This window comes from Hemitrygon akajei, chromosome 16, assembly GCF_048418815.1.
Source record: "Hemitrygon akajei chromosome 16, sHemAka1.3, whole genome shotgun sequence".
NCBI classification, from domain to species: domain Eukaryota; kingdom Metazoa; phylum Chordata; class Chondrichthyes; order Myliobatiformes; family Dasyatidae; genus Hemitrygon; species Hemitrygon akajei.
The window spans coordinates 11559710-11576460 of NC_133139.1; the positions used below are offsets into that span (position 1 = coordinate 11559710).

Sequence of the window (16751 nt, forward strand, 5' to 3'; positions counted from 1 at the left end):
AGGGCGGAGGAGCAATGCCTTATATCCTGACTGCTACCCTCCAACCATTTTTTAAATTAATTTACGGGATGTGGGCGTCACCAGCTAAGCCAGCATTCCTAGATGCCCTTGAGAAGGTGGTGATGAGCTGCCTTCTTGAACCTGAGGCGTAGGTACACTGCATGAATATCAATTTCTCCTTCCAGTGATCGAATTCCACAGACCCCCCCCCCCCCCCATTTCCCACTCTGATCTTTTACCTCTTCTCACCTGCCTATTATTTTCCCTGGGTCCCCTCCCCCTTCCCTTTCTCCTATGGTCCACTCTCCTCTCATACAGATTCCTTCTTCTCCAGCCCTTGACCATTCCCACCCAACTTGCTTCACCAATCACCTTTCATCCAGCCTTTTTCCTTCCCCCCCCCCCCACCTTTTTATTCTGGCATCTTCCTCCTTCCTTCTCAGCCCTGAAGAAGGGTCTTGGCCCAAAACATTGACTGTTTACTCTTTTCCATAGACACTGCCTGGCCTGCTGAGTTCCTCCAGCATTTTTGTGTGTGTTGCTCTCGATCTCCAGCATCTGCAGACCTTCTTGTGTTTGAGATGTTACACAATGTAAGAATAAGTTTTCCTGGGAACTCACTCAGTTCAAAGAGAGCACGGGAACTGGGAGAGAGAAATTTGCGTGTCCTTCCCACGAACCATGTGGGTTTCCTCCAGGTGCTCCAGTTTCCTCCCACAGTCCAAAGACGTAGTGGTTAGTGGGTCAATTGGTCCTTGTGAATTGTCCCATGATTAGGCTGGAGTTAAGTAGATGGGTTGCTGGGCAGCGTTGCTAGTTGGGCTGGTAGGGCCTGTTCCACACAGTATCTCTAAATGAATAAATGTCACCTAGTGAGCCAGAAATCGAGTGGTCAGCTGGCAGATCTGCATGTCTCCATTCCCTGCCTGCTCATGTACTTGCCTCAATGTTGCTGTTGTTCCTACTTTCACCATCTCCACTGGCAGTACTTCCCAGGCATCTATCACTCTCTGTGTTAAAACTGTGCCTTGCAAATCTCCTTTAAACACAACCCCCGCCCCTCCACCTTAAATCTATGCCCCCTCATACTTAACATTTCACTCTTGGAAAAAAAAGACTGCCTTTCTACCCTACCTTTGCCTCTCGCAATGTTATATACTTCTATTAGTCATCAGACTGATCACCCACCCCCCCCCCGTCAGATGCTCCAGAGGAAGTTATCCATGTTTATCTGACTATTCCTTATAACGGATACTCTCTAATCCAGGCAACATCTTGGTGAGTCTTTTCTGCACAGTCTCCGAAGCCTGCACATCCTTGCTATGCAGGGAAATCCAAGCTCCAATACTCTATTTTTCAACACCCAATACTCCAAATGAAGTCTAACTGAAGTTTTAATATCTGGAATATAAGGCCACAGGATATAGGAACAGAATAAGGCTATTTGGCGCATCGAGTCTGCTCAGCCATTTCTTTGTGACTGATCCAATTTTCCCCTACTATGCAAAAATCTATCCAACCTTGTCTTAACTATATTTACTGAGGTAGCCTCCACTGCTTCATTGGGCAGAGAGTTCCACAGATTCACCACTCTCTGGGAAAAGCAATTCCTCCTCATCTCCGTCCTAAATTTACTTCCCCCGATCTTGTGGCTATTTCCCCTAGTTCGACCATTCACTATATACATTCAAAGTACAAGTGTTTTTGGGGCAACAGGAACACCCAAGATAAAACAGCCAACACAGGTGAACCCGTGGCCCGGTGCATTTTTACGATCCTGTTTCTGGGTTCTGGGAATTTTCTTGATGAAGAGAACTTATCATCAAATTATACAACATGGGATTGTTTGGCTCCTGGTGGCTGCCTTGAAACGATGTGCAAGGCATGCAGCTAATCCCACTGCCCTGCTCTCTATCCAATACCTGCACACACTGGACAGCACCATGCCATCCCCTGCCATCTTCCTCACAGAACAAGTATAGGGCTTCCTCTGTCCTCACCTATCCTTGTTCTTTTTTAAATTAAGAACAACTAACGTCTCAAATGATGGAAGCATCTTTTGTACAGACAGCTGAACAAGGGTTTAATTACCCAAGTGCCTGGTGCTTTGTCCAGACATAATGAAGTTTTCAATATGGATTTATTGCAAAATAAGTATTTTATTTTACATGAGATCACCTGAAGTGACTCCATAATAGATACTTCCGACAGAAAATTATTTTCTAGTAACAGCTAATCTAATGCAAAGTGGAGACAGAAATATTTGGGTGAGTTGCTAAAAATAGATCATTATCTTCTCTGCTTTAAACAACTTTTTTATTTGTTGAAAACAGTGTAGAATAGGCCTTTCCAGCACTTCAAGCCATGCCGCGCAGCAATCCCCTGATTTAATCCTCGCCTAATCACGGGGTAATTTACGACAAATTAACTGAGCAACCAGTACACCTTTGGACTGTGGGAGGAAACACACGCGGTCACTGGGAGAACGTACAGACTTTGTATAGGCAGCGGCAGGATCTGAACCCAATCACCTGTACTGTAAAGCATTGTGCTAACCACTATGCTACCCTGCTGTCCAATATGTGTAACGTTTGTTTGAAAAAGGGTGACAAGGTAGTGTGATGGCTAACGCAATCACTTTACTGCGCCAGTAATCAACAATGGCGGTTGGATTCCTGCCCCTGCCTGTAAGGAGTTGTACATTTCCCCCGTAACCACGTAGGTTTCCACCCCTCACAGAAAATTGAGACTTCTTCCGGTTTCCTTCCACATTCCAAAGACACGCAGCTCGGGTCAGGGTTAGTGAGCTGTGGGCATGCTATGTTGATGCCAGGAGCGTGGTGTTGCTTGCGGGCTACCCAGCACAATCCTCAGTCTGACTTTGTCATTGACACCAAAGCACCGTACAGTTTGATGTACGCGTGATAAATAAAGACATCACCAGGGGGTCTGGAGGCTTTCTTGTGACAACCCTCCAGATAACTGTCGTCAGTGGTGGAGAGGGCTTTGCCTGTAACGGACTGGGCTGTACCCACTACCTTCTGTAGCCTTTTCCATACCAGGACATTGGTGCTTCCACCAGGCCGTGATGCAACCAGTTAGGATACTTTCCACTGTACGTCTGTAGAGGTTTGTCAAAGATTCTGGTGGTATGTCAAAGCTACACAAGCTTCTCAGAAAGTAGAGGTGCTGTTGTGCCTTCTTTGTGATGGTGTGAGGACAGATCCTCTGATACGTTAATGCCAAGGTATTTAAAGCCACTGACCCTCTCCACCTCTGATCCTCTGATGAGGACTGCTCATGGACTTCCGGCTTCTTCCTCCTATGTCCGTGCTATCAACACCCATCCATTTCGGATGGGCCACTCATAGCATGGACATGATGGGCCAAAGGGACCATTCTTATCCTATGACTCCACGACTCTCAACAACTTGTGGAAATGAGAAGGAACCTTCTGTCCCAGGGAGTGGTGGATCTTTGGACAACCCTAGCAACACACATGAAGTGCTGGAGGAACTCAGCAGATCAAGCAGCATCTATGGAGAGGAATAAACAGTCGACGTTTCAAGCTGAGACCCTTCATCAGGACTGGAAAGGAAGGGGGAGGACATTGGAATAAAACGGTAGGGGGAGTGGCAGGTGGCTAGCCAGAAGGGGGTTAGGTGAAGCCAGGTGGGTGGAAGAGGTCAAGGACTGGAGAAGAAGGAATCTGATAGGAAAGGAGAGTGGACGTAGAAGAAAGGGAAGGAGGAGGGAACCCGGGGTAAGTAATAGGCAGGTGAGAAGAAGTAAAAGGTGAGAATAGAGAAAGGTGGGGAAGGGAAATTTGTTTACTGGAAGGAGAAATCGATATTCTGCTGTTATGTTAGGTTGGAGAATATCCAGACGGAACACAAGGTGTTTCTCCTCCACCTTGAGGGTGACCTCATCGTGGCACAAGAGGAGGTCATGGACCAACACGTCAGAATGGGAATAGGAATAGGAATTAAAATGTTTGGCCACCAGGAAGTCCTACTTATGGTGGATGTCCTGGAGGCGCTCGATTCAGGTTAAGTAAATTTAGACCATTCAGCTCCTATGTCTTATGGCCTAACATAGCAGCATAATTTTTATTAACACCCATTATTCCCAGTTTTCTTAAACAGAGGTCAAACTGGCATGTTGGGAATTGATCTGAGTTAATTGCCCGGTAACCTAAGCGGACACCAAATTGTGCATCTGTTGACTTCGCTCACTGCATTGAATAGGAAAGTCAGTGGAAGCCTGTAGAACAGTGCCTCTCTCACGAGGAGTATATTGTAACTTTATGCCTGGATGAGCTAAGTGCAACTGGTTCCTTGGCAACGTGGTGGTTGTTAAAGACAGCAGCACTTGTCTCATTGCTCCCACAGGCAGGATAGCATTTCAGTGTTCACTTGGACTGCTTGACTCTAACTTTCCAGAGGCGTATTTGACTCCCCAAGAGGATGGAAGCTAACACTGAGAAAACGTATCCCACAATTGCAGCCCGGGAGAGAGGTAAGTGACCTTATGATCTAGTTCAGAAAGTTCAAAGTAACTTCACTATCAAAATACTTATATGTCACCATATACAACTGAGATTCATTTTCTTGTGGGCATTCACAATAAATACAAAGAAACACAACAGAATCAGCGAAGAAACACACACAATAAAAGACAGACAAACAAGTAATGTGCAAAAGGGAGCAAACTGTGCAAATGTAAAAAAGAAAAAATTTAAGCAATAAATATCAAGAGCACGAGTTGAGGAATCCTTGAAAGATAGTCCATAGATGTGGGATTGGTGTTGGCCTGAGTGAAGTTGAATGAAGATGTTCCCTCTGGTTCAAGAGCCTCATGGTTGAGATGTAATAACTGTTCCTGACCCTGGTGGTATGAGATAGATGTGAGGCTCCTCACAGCAGCAGCAAGGAAAGAACATGGCCGGGATGGTGGGGATCTTTGATGATGAATGCTGCTTTCCTGTGACAATGCTCTGTATAGATATACTCAAAGGTTGGGAGAGTTTTGTCTGTGATGGACTGGGCCATATCTACTACTTTTTGTAGCATTTTCCAAACAAGGGCATTGGTGTTTCCATGATGCAAATGGTCAATATACTCCCCACCATACACTTATAGAAGTGTGTCAGATTTTTAAATAAAAGGATTTTTGAATCCTCGCAAACTTCTAAGAAGGTAGAGGCGCATCAATGCCTTCTTTGCAATGGCACTTATTTTCTGGACCCAGAACAGATCCACTGAAATGATAACACCAAGGAATTTAAAGTTGCTGACCCCCTCCACCTCTGATCCCCCGATGAGGACTGGCTCATGGACCCCTGGTTTCCTCCCCCTGTAGTAAAAAAAAAATCACCTCTTTGGTTTTGCTGACATTGGGGTTGTTGTGGCACCGTTCATCCAGACTTTCAATACCTCTCCTATATGCTGATTTGGAAACCGCTTTTGATTTAGCCGGCAACAATGGTGTTGTCAGCAATCTTAAATATGGCACTGGAGCAGTGCTTCGCCACGCAGTCGTAAGTGTAAAGTGGGTACAGCAGAGGGCTTGTGGTGCACTTGTTCTGATGGAGATCGTGGAGGAGATGCTGTTGCCAATCCGAACAGACTGGGATCTACAAGGGAGGAAGTCGAGGATCCAGTTGCACGAGGAGGTATAAAGGTTTGACCTTGGAGATTATTGATTAGTTTTGAGGGGATAATATTATTGAACGCAGAGCTGTAATCAACGAAGGGCACCCCAGTGTGTGAAGATGTTGCAGCGAGGCAAGCTTTTACGTAATGTCCAGGCTAGGAGAAATTGCAGATAGAGTGCAAACAGCCCGGGCGAGAAAAGTCTTTGAAGAACATAGCTTCCCTTTGCACAGCAAGGGGACTGGAAGTGAGTGAAGAATATAATCAAATCTCTTACTATCTTTCCTTTCAGTTAGTCCTGACGAAGGGTCTCGGCCCAAAACGTTGACAGTGCTTCTCCCTATAGGTGCTGCCTGGCCTGCTGTGTTCCACCAGCATTTTGTGTGTGTTGTAAAGAATATAATGGAAGGCTTCAAGGAGCGCACTCCAAGGAGAGAACAAAGTAGCATTGTGAAATCTCAAAGTATCATCAGTTGTTAGCTTGTAGTTTCTATTGACTATTAACACCTGTACTTCAATGCCGAATGATCTTGCAAATAAAGAATTTGAACATTGACATAGTTATCAATTGGTCAATAACTGTAACTGCGAATCCATTGTGTATGAAAATGGCATTTCTCTGTTCAGACTTCAGAACAGTGTGGGTGACAGGGGCCAGCCTGTTCTCCTTGTGCACAATAAAGTGTGATTGAGGAACGAGAGAGAGTTTCCAGAATCCAGCTAATCGATGATGACACTGGTAACATTTTGCTTAGGAGATTTACCAGGATGCTGCCTGGTCTAGAGGACAGGTCTTACGAAGCTAGGGCTTTTCCTTCTGGAGCGAATGAGAATGAGGGGTGACCTGATAGAGGAGTACAAGATGACAAGAGGCATACGTAGATCAAATAGGTAGCCGGGGTGAAAATGGCTAATACAAGGGGGTCATCATTTTAAGGAGATTGGAGGAAAATATTGGGGGTATGATAGAGTTATTTACACAGAGAATGGTGGGTGAGTGGAACGCTGTGTTAGAAGTGGTGGTAGAGGCAAATACAGTAGGGACATTTAAGAAAATATTAGATAGGCACATGGATGATAGAAAAATGGAGGGTTCTATAGAGGGAAGGGTTAGATTGACCTTATAGTAGGTTAAAAAGTGGGCACAATATTCCGTTCTGTGCTGTAATCTTCCATGTGCTATGAAGTTTAGTAACACCATTAAAACTGTAACTAGGAAAGTGCGCTGAACAAATCTAAATATAAATTGATCAATTAATTTGTAAATGTGCTTGGTATTATATGAAAGGGTTCAATGGGAGAGATAATGGCAGAATAAAATTATCTTTTATACTTAATACTAAATGTTTAATGAACAACGTTCTTGTGTCTGTCCATGTGAAACGGCAGGAAAATAATGGAGAGCATAGATTTAGGTTAAGCATAAACAAATTAAAGTGAAGATGACCTTACATAAAGACACACGCAAAATGCTGGAGGAACTCAGGAGGTCAGGGCAGTACAGTACTGTAGCAGTTCTTCTTCTTGAGCCTGTCAACTCTACGGGTCATAGGCCACCAAAGATGCCAAAGATTGCAGCTTGCCAAAGATCTCTGTCCTGGCTAGTCTTTCAAATCCAGATGTAGTCCATCTATACATCTAGGCGAAGATCCTTCCTCTCCCAGGGGTGAGGTCTTTGGAGCTTCTGTTGGCATTTCTGTAGCTCTGGGTTGCCATCTCCATGCTCAACCCTGCTCCTTTTGCAGCCGGGGTTGGGACCATCCATGGCAGAGTTAGTGTAGCGGTTAGCGCAATGCTATTACAGCTCGGGGCATCGGAGTTCGGAGCTCAATTCCAGCACCATCTGTAAGGAGTTTGTACATTCTCCCCGTGACCGTGTGGGTTTCCTCCCACAGTCCAAAGACGTACAGTTTGTAGGTTATTGGTCTTGTAACAAGCCGCACGGCCCAACAACCTACCTCTTTAATTCTATCCTAATTCCTGAATGTGTTATTTCCCTTGATGCGGAGAAAGCATTTGATTGTATAGAGTGGAACTACCTTTTTGCAGTTTTAGAAAAATTTGACTTTGGTCAAAGTTTTATCTCTTGGATCAAATTGCTGTATTTGTGTCCTACCGCCTCTGTTTTAACTAATTCGCAGAAATCCCAGTTATTTAACCTCAAACATGGCACCCGTCAGGGATGCCCTTTAAGTCCCTTTCTCTTTGATTTGGCTATAGAACCTTTGGCGATAGCTTTTCGAAATTGTCCTGAACTGACCGGGATTTGGAGAGGGGGTGTTGAGCATAAAGTTTCTCTTTATGCTGATGACTTATTACTTTTTCTTTCAAATTCGTCTACATCCTCACCTCCAATGTTTTCACTTCTTGACCAGTTTAGCCAGTTCTCTGGATATAAACTTAATTTACATAAGAGCGAACTTTTCTCAATTAATAAAGAAGCACAAGAATTAACATTTCGTGATCTCCCTTTTAAAGTAGTCCACAATCAATTTACTTATCTTGGGATTACAGTCACAAGGAAGTTTAAAGATCTCTTTCGTGAAAATTTTGCCAATCTTTCATATACTATTAAACAGAGTCTGTTACAATGGTCACCTCTATCTATGTCTTTGGTAGGTCGTATTAATGTTGTTAAAATGTGTGTTTTCCCTAAACTTTTATATTTATTTCAATCAATCCCAATTTTTATTCCTAAATCTTTTTTTGATTCCTTAGACTATTATTTTGTCATATCTGTGGAAGAATAAACGCTCTAGAATTAACAAAGTTTATCTCCAAAAATCTAAAAAAGAGGGTGGCATGGCTTTACCTAACTTTCGTTTATATTATTGGGCAGCCAATATACGTTGTGCTACCTTTTGGTCTTTTTTCATGGCCAATCCGAGTGCCCTAATTGGGTGGCAATGGAGTTGAGCTCCACTAAAGAATTATCTATCTCTGCACTTCTCAGCTCTGTACTCCCTAGTAGTTTGTCCAGATTAATAGTTAATCCTCTTGTCAGACACACTTTGCGTGTATGGGCTCAGTTTAGGAAATTTTATGGTTTCTATGGTTTTTCCTTTTCTAGCCCTATCTTACATAATCACCTTTTTTTACCTACTACGTATGACTCAGCCTTCCATGATTGGTATAGGAAGGGCATTAGACATTTTGAAGATCTTTTTATTGATAATCGCTTCGCCTCTTTTCAACAGCTCTCTGCTAAGTTCAATCTGCCTAATGCTCATTTTTTTAGATATCTCCAAATCAGACACTTTATTACTCCTTTAATCCCTAACTTCCCTGAAATGCCTGAGAAAAATGTTATGGACTTATTTCTTTCTATTAATCCACTAGGTAAAGGTTTAATATCATTTATTCATGATAAATTAGCAGCCCTACGACGTGCCCCTGTGGATAAAATTAAAATGGCATGGGAGCATGATTTAAATACCTCTTTATTCGATGAGACTTGGGACTCGATTCTCAAATCGGTTAATTCAACCTCTCTTTGTGCTCGCCATTGCCTTTTACAGTTTAAGATTGTTCATAGAGCCCATATGTCTAAACCTAAATTATCTCGATTTTACCCTAACATCAGTCCGCTTTGTGATAAATGCAAAAGGGGCGAGGCCTCTCTCATTCATATCTACTGGTTTTGTTCTAGCTTGGAGAAATTTTGGAAAGATGTCTTCATAACATTATCGTATATTCTGAATCACCACCTAGAACCTAACCCTTTAGTTGCTTTGTTCGGTTTCTGGGGTGAGACAGATTTACGTCTGAGTTCGACTAAGTGTCGAATATTATCTTTTGCCTCTCTCCTGGCTAGACGTTTAATCCTCCTTAGATGGAGGGATGTTGCCCCGCACACACATGCTCAATGGCTTAACGATATTATGGCCTGCTTAGACCTTGAAAAAATTCATTATTCAGTCCTTAATTCGGATTTAAAGTTCCATAAGGTCTGGGGATCTTTTATTGAGTACTTTCATAACCTTCCTCTTAACTAAGGTTTTTTTTCGGTCCCTTGCTTTCAGCTCCTTTTTTTTTTGTAGTAGGCATTAATATCTTCTGTTGCTAAGTGTATTTACAGTTTTGGGGGTTTGATTGTCCTGATTTATATTCTCTATGTTGTGTTGTGGTTGGTCTGGAGTTTTTTTTGTTGCGGGGCTTGGGGAGGATACTAATATTACATGTCTTCAATTTGGGTGCTTTCTCAATTATCTTTCTTTGTATCATATTATTATTGTATGTTTATTTTTGCACTGTATCAACGTTCTTCATTTTGATCCGGGTTTTTTTAAAATCTGTAGCTATGTAGAAAATGTATAAAAAAACTAATAAAAAAAAAATCCTATCCTAATCAGAGGACGATTTACAATGACCAATTAACTTACTAGCTGCTACATCTTTGGACTGTTTGAGGAAACCGGAGCACCATGTGGAAACGCATGCAGTCTTTACAGAGAATGACAGAACTGAACTCCAAACTCTGATGCCCCAAGCTGAAGTGTCATGCTAACCACTGTGATACCATGGCACCCCGAGACAAACTTAGGTTTGTCTCAAAACCGAGTTAATGCACAACCACACAAAGTTAGCAATGTATTCTCTATAACGGTTGCCCTAGTAATTAGAGCGACTGCTGCATCAGGGTTAGATCTGTTGATCTGCAAATGATAAATGCAACTTACCATTAATTATTAATAGTCTTCTTATTTCCACTTACAACTTTTTGTCTCTTAGGAATAAAATTCTTGTTCTGTCATATTTATGAAAGACCTCCACTGGGGAAACGTTGCAAAACTCAAGATTATATATTTATTTGAAAATTACCTCACGTAGGCAAGACAGGGTCTGGTTCATTCCCAGGGTCATGTGCTGAAACTAGTTAAGGCTAACAGTTAAAGCAACTGTACCTAATAAGTTTATACACTGACACACAATTAGTCTTCTGTGTGTGTGTGTGTGTATATATATATATATTTTTTTGTGTGTGTGAGTGTGTGTGTGTCTGTGTGTGTGTGTGTGTGTGTGTGTGTGTGTGTGCGAGTGTGTGTGTGTGTGTGCATGTGCGTGTGCATGTGAGTGTGTGTGTGTGTGCGTGTGCGTGTGAGTGTGTGTGTGTGTGTCTGTGTGTGTGTGCGTGTGCGTGTGCATGTGAGTGTGTGTGTGTGTCTGTGTGTGTATACAGTACAGTACAAGATTACACAAATATTATTGAAATAGAAACATTTAAAAAGATGTGTCAATGTACAAATTTGTTAGGTACAGATACATGTTAGAGATATATACAGATTGATTAAGCATTCTTTTTGGTTTAAATGATTAATTACGGATCTTTTATATATATAAATCTGTTAATTGTGTACGTCATCACACTACCACGCCATGTGTGCACGCCTTCCTTACAGTAAACTCGAAGTTAGATCTGCATTTTGGACTCCTGTGTCTTTCCTTGAATTAGCTTCATGTTTTGAAGTTACAAAACATAACTTTAAACTTGAAACAAACTGATCCTCAGCAAGTAGCCATGTTGTCACAGACGGCTGTGGAAACCAAGTCACTCGGAAAGGGTGCTCGATTAGTCAGGGTGTTGAAGGTTATGGGGAGAAGTTAGGAGAATGGGGTTCAGAGCCATGATGGAGTGGCAGAGCAGTCTCGATGGGCTGAATGGACTAATTCTGCTCTTGTGTTATGATCTTATGGCTGATATGAGGGAGCGTATTTTTAATGTGGGGGGATATCAGGGGTAGATTTTTTATGCAGAGGGTAGGTGCATGGAGGTGTAAGGCGCTCCTTCCCTCCGTTAGACTGCAGGTCACCCTTGGCCAAGGTGTAGCACCTGCTTATCCCCCACCCCCCAATCAGGGTCACGTGAGCCCATGGGAGCAGATGGTGGATGATCATATGAGTAGCTGGTGCATATCACATGTCCTGGTTGTGTAAACACTGGTGCCAGAAGAAGGCAAAAATTTGCCAAGAACAACCATGGTCAGAGCCCATGATCACCTATGGTATTCAACACGACACATACCGTAATGACAATGATGACTAGGAGGCCTATGATACACTGTACTTCTTTCATTCCCTGCAGCATAGAATGAGGAGAGATTTAATAGAGGTACTGTACAGAAAATTAGGAGAGATATGGGTAGAGTAAATGCAAGCAGGCGTATTCCACTGATATTAGGTGAGACTAGAACTAAAGGTCACAGGTTAAGGGGTGAAAAGTGAAATATTTAAGAGGATCATGAGGAAGACCATCTTCACTCAGAGGGTGGTGAGAAGTGTGGATGTGGGGTTGATTTCAACATTTAAAAGTTTGGCTAGTTACATGGATGGGGGAGTTTGAGGGCTATGGTCCAGGTGCAGGCCAATGGGACTAGGCAGGGTAATGGTTGAGGATGGACTGGATGGGCCAAAGGGCCTGGTTTTGTGCTGTAGTGCTATGACTACAGAGCTGGCAAGTGGTAGGTGGATCTGGGTAAGGGAGGGGGAGACTAGGAGGTGATAGGTGGAAGTGATAGGAGAGGACAGTGGAGCATAGAATAAAGGGGGGGAAGTGGAGAGGGGAACCAGTAGGAGGAATGTGTGGGCAATAAACCAACGGGGGAGGAAACGACATAGGGTGATGGGGGCTCGTTGGATATGGAAGGGAAGGAAGAGAAAAAGGACAGAGAGGGATCAGTTACTGGAAGTTTGAGAGTTTGATGTTCATGCTGCCCAGTCAAAGAATCCTACTTAGTGGTTTTAAGAAGCCCCTATGATACACTGTACTTATTTCATTTAAGAGTTGCCTTTTCTGCAATTATCACAAAGACAACATTTAATCTCTGATTTTATAAGGGCCTGGACCAGGAAGATATGGATTACCTCCTGCCATTGGGTTCGTGGGACATGATCTTACCAAACACACAAATCCAGCTTACACTTTCGGGAGAAAACACAGCAGTGTATGTAAGTGACGCTCGTAAAAAGTGTGACAAAGCAAAGAGCTTTTAACAAAAGCACAGTCAATAATGTTCTGTGAAGAGGAATGTAACAATGCCCTACCACTACATGATGTAGCAATACTCTACCCTTGCATGATAAAATTACTAACATGGAAACACAATCACCAATAATCTCCCACTTAATGTTTTTGAACTATGGTTTTGATTTGACTTCATTTGGTTGATGTTATCTGGCAGCTAGTGAATCACTGGAAAGTTTTCCTAAGTTTGCTGAGCAGACAACGGACAGTAATAATGCAGTTCTTGCTGCATTGTTAGATGCTTAACGGACTCCACATGTATCTTGAAATCCCCTCATCCAGGCCAGGGGTGGTGAACGTATGACACTCGTGCCCAAGATGGTACGCGCAATAGTTTAATTTTTTTACTTATTGCGATACCGTGTGGAACAGGCCCCTCTGGCCCTTTGAGTTGTGCCACCCAGCAAACCCCTGATTTAATCCTAGCCTATTCACAGGACAATTTAAAATCACCAGCTCATCTACCAACCGGTATGTCTTTGGACTGTGAGAGGAAACCGGAGCACCCGGAGGGAATCAGGTGGTTATGGGAAGAAAGTATAAACTCCTTACAGGCAGTGGTGGGAATTGAACTCAGGTCACTGGTATTGTAAAGCATTGTGCTAACTACTACGGTACCGTTAAGTTGACACGTGGCATGCAGTGCTGCCTCTTAATTAAAATGCCAACCCATAATAACTATATAATACTGAAATAAATTAGGTCTCATTCGCTTAATTAGTCTATCACAACCTTGTGGGCCGAAAGGCCTGCTCCTCTACTTTACTGTTCTGTGTTCTTTGTCCTTCAGCCCACAATGTTGTGCCGAACAATTAAATTAGTAATGGAAGGACCAACTAAATGCCAGGAGTTTGTAACCTCTCCGTGTGACTGCCTGGGTTTCCTCCCACATTCCAACAATGTAGGGTTTGTAGGTTAATTGGCAATTGCAAATTGTCCCGTGATTACCATAGAACCATAGAACACTACAGCACAGTACAGGCCCTTCAGTCCTCCATGTTGTGCTGACCCATATGATCCTTAAAAAAAGTACTAAACCCACACTACCCCATAACCCTCCATTTTTCTTTCATCCATGTGCCTGTCCAAGAGGCTCTTAAATCCCCCTCCACCACCATCCCTGGCAAGTCATTCCAGGCCCTCACAACCCTCTGTGTAAAAAACTTACCCCTGATGTCTCCCCTAAACTTCCCTCCCATAATTTTGTACATATGCCCTCTGGTGTTTGCTATTGGTGCCCTGGGAAACAGGTACTGACTATCCACTGATTGCTGGGACAGCTCGAAGGATTGGAAGGGCCCACTCAGCACTGTATGTCAATAAATAAACCATCCCCTTATACCTACACAATGTCCATACCCTTCCATTTCTCTCACAGTCATGTGCCGCTAAACATCTCCTAGATGTCCCCGATGTAGCCGCCTCTACCACCACCCCAGGCAGCAGATTCCAGGCACCCAACACTCTCTGTGTAAAAGAAGGAAGACTGAGCTGCACTGCTCCCTGTTACTATTGATGGTGAGGACCTACAAGTACCTGGGGTGCACCTGGATGACAGATTTGAGTGGAGCACCAACACAAGGGTTGTGTACAAGAGGGGCCAGAGTCCTGAGGAGATGGAGGTCCTTTGGAGTGTGCAGGTCTCTCCTTCACATGTTCTACCAGTCTGTTGTCACCAGTACAATCTTCTGCGCAGTGGTGTGCCGGGGCAATGGCATCAATATGGGTGATGCCAACAGGCTTGATAAACTGATTAGAAAGGCTGGCTCTGTGATAGGAGTCAAAGTGGACACATTGGAGGCTGTGGTAGAACAAAGGACCCTCCAGAAAATCCTGGCAATTCTGAACAGTATTTCTCACCCTCTGCATGCCACCTTGGCTGAACAGAGGAGCACTTTTAGTAATAGACTAAGACAACCGTGCTGCTCCAAAGAGCGCTATATGAGGTCATTCTTACCCTCGGCCATTAGGCTCTATATTGAGTCAACCTATAGCCGGGGAAGTGATGACCCCCTCCTGTTACACTGTTTGAGGTAACTTACTTTTTATTCTTTCTTACTTTTCTTCTAGTATTTGTACATCTGTGTACTTGTAACGCTACTGTGACAATGTAATTTCCTTTGGAATCAATAGAATATCTATCTATTGATCAATCTGCACTCAAATCACTGCTCAGTAATGTAAATATATGATCAGCAAATCATGACGCAACAGCTCAGTGCTTAAAGCACGTCGACACGGTCAAGAGGTTCAGTTGTTGTTCAGACCCAAACATCAGAATGGGGGAAGGAATGTGATCTAAGTGACTTTAACTGTGGAGTGATTGTTGGTGCCAGATGGGGTGGTTTGAGTATCTCAGAAACTGCTGATCTCCTGGGGTTTTCACACACGACAGTCTCTACAGTTTACAGAGAACGGTGCAAAAAACAAAATAAAAACATCCAGTGAGCAGTGGTTCTGAGGGGAAGGATGAGGGGGGGCTGGAGACAGGGCATATGCAGTGCTTCCAATATGTGCGCTGAATGGGGTCGAGAGAGTCCCCCATAACTTTTTCAGCCGCAAACTCAACCTTGACATTGATTCTAAGAGTTAAATGTAAAAGGAAATAGGAGGTAGGGGAACCAAGCTGACACCAGGCTTGCTGACAGAATAACCTTTAAAGTGATCCTTCTTTTGCTCTTGCCAGTGTATCACACCGAATGCAGTCCAGGGCCCCGGTATTACATTGACCCAAAGATCACACGCTTCGGCAGAAGTGGAACTCCCTCATACTCCATGTCGGGTCGAGCGAAAACCTGCGGTGAGTGAAGTAAATCTGTGGGTATATTCAAAGCGGAGGCTGATAGGTTCTTGATTAGTCAGGGCATGAATGGTTACAGGGAGAAGTCAGGAGATTGGGGCAGACAGGGAAATGGATCAGCCATGATGAAATAGTGGAGCAGACTCGATGGGCCAAGTGGCCTAATTTGGACCTACATCTCATGGTCTTCTGATCTAAGTAGGTGGGTTGTGTGGCTCATTGGGCTGGGAGTTCCATGTTGTATCACTAAGTAAAAAAAATTACATGGTAAAAATTGTGTGAAAATGTGAAAGGTAAAAGAAAAAGATTCAGAAATATTTAAATCTAAAATATAGTTCTTACTTTTACGGTCACGTGCCTGGTTAATTTGAAGTTTTTGCTTTATTTAGATCTTTCTCAGATGCCAGGAGTACCAGGACCAGGTGCCTATAACCCAGAGAGAACACTGCACCTCAGCAAGCACAGATCACCAGCTTACTCAATGGGATTCAGAACTAGATGTCGCAAGCTGGACACAGTGCCGGCCCCTAATAGCTACACACTTCCATCCCTAATGGGGCCGAAGGTTCCTACCAAGCCTTCCAGTGCTAGTTTTTCAGTTACTGGGAGGACAAGAGGAGGGGATCTATCCAGAACCCCAGGGCCTGGCCGGTACAGTCGTACTGACCCGAATGTTTTCCTACGCAAACAACCAGCTTACTCAATGCTGGGTCGGCATGACTTGCCCACTTATTATACGCAGGCGCCAGGACCTGGAGCACACAACCCTGAAAAAGTGACCATCAATAAGCCCAGTATCCCTGCCTTTTCCCTGGGAATGCGGCACTCGGAATTTGTGACCCCTCTGATCGTTGACATTTCCGATTGACTTCCCGCTCAGTAACTAACAGCTGGAACTTTAAGGCTTAACTCTAGTTTAAAATAAGTGTTGTTTTAAAGTTCTGTAAACCAATAAAACTGGTATCTACACTCAGTGGTCAATTTATTAGGGACACCAGCACACCTGCTCGTCAATGCAAATACATATCTAATCAGCCAATCACATGACAGCAACTCAATGCATAAAAGCAATGCAAACATGGTCAATTGTTGTTCAGACCAAATATCAGAATGGGGAAGAAATGTGATCTAAGTGACTTTGATCATGGAATGATTGTCGGTGCCAGATGGGGTGGTTTGAGTATCTCAGAAAATGCCGATCTCGTGATTTTCACACACAAGTCTCTAGAGTTCACAGAGAATGGTGTGAAGAACAAACATTTAGTGAGCGGCAGTT

The 16751-nt window shown here is 43.5% G+C and overlaps 1 protein-coding gene across 2 annotated transcripts; it reads left to right on the forward strand.

Moving 5' to 3' along the window:
- The first annotated feature begins 4355 nt into the window (after nt 1-4355).
- LOC140740344 (protein CIMAP1D-like) lies at nt 4356-16444 on the forward strand. Of its 2 annotated transcripts, XM_073069495.1 has the most exons (4): nt 4359-4518; nt 12489-12599; nt 15362-15475; nt 15865-16444. In XM_073069495.1, exons 1-4 carry the CDS (start codon nt 4467-4469, stop codon nt 16341-16343), a joined length of 756 nt encoding a protein of 251 aa, XP_072925596.1. In that variant the 5' UTR covers nt 4359-4466; the 3' UTR covers nt 16344-16444. The 2 variants fall into 2 exon arrangements, with proteins under 2 accessions (XP_072925597.1, XP_072925596.1); XM_073069496.1 differs by lacking the exon at nt 12489-12599 and having other exon boundaries at nt 4356-4518.
- Nucleotides 16445-16751: the final 307 nt, after the last annotated feature.

Coding starts and splice junctions, on each gene's coding strand:
- LOC140740344 (XM_073069495.1), top strand. CDS start 4,467: ATGGAAGCTAACACTGAGAAAACGTATCCCACAATTGCAGCCCGGGAG. Junction 4,519..12,488: donor AATTGCAGCCCGGGAGAGAG/GTAAGTGACCTT, acceptor TGATTTTATAAG/GGCCTGGACCAGGAAGATAT. Junction 12,600..15,361: donor GAGAAAACACAGCAGTGTAT/GTAAGTGACGCT, acceptor TGCTCTTGCCAG/TGTATCACACCGAATGCAGT.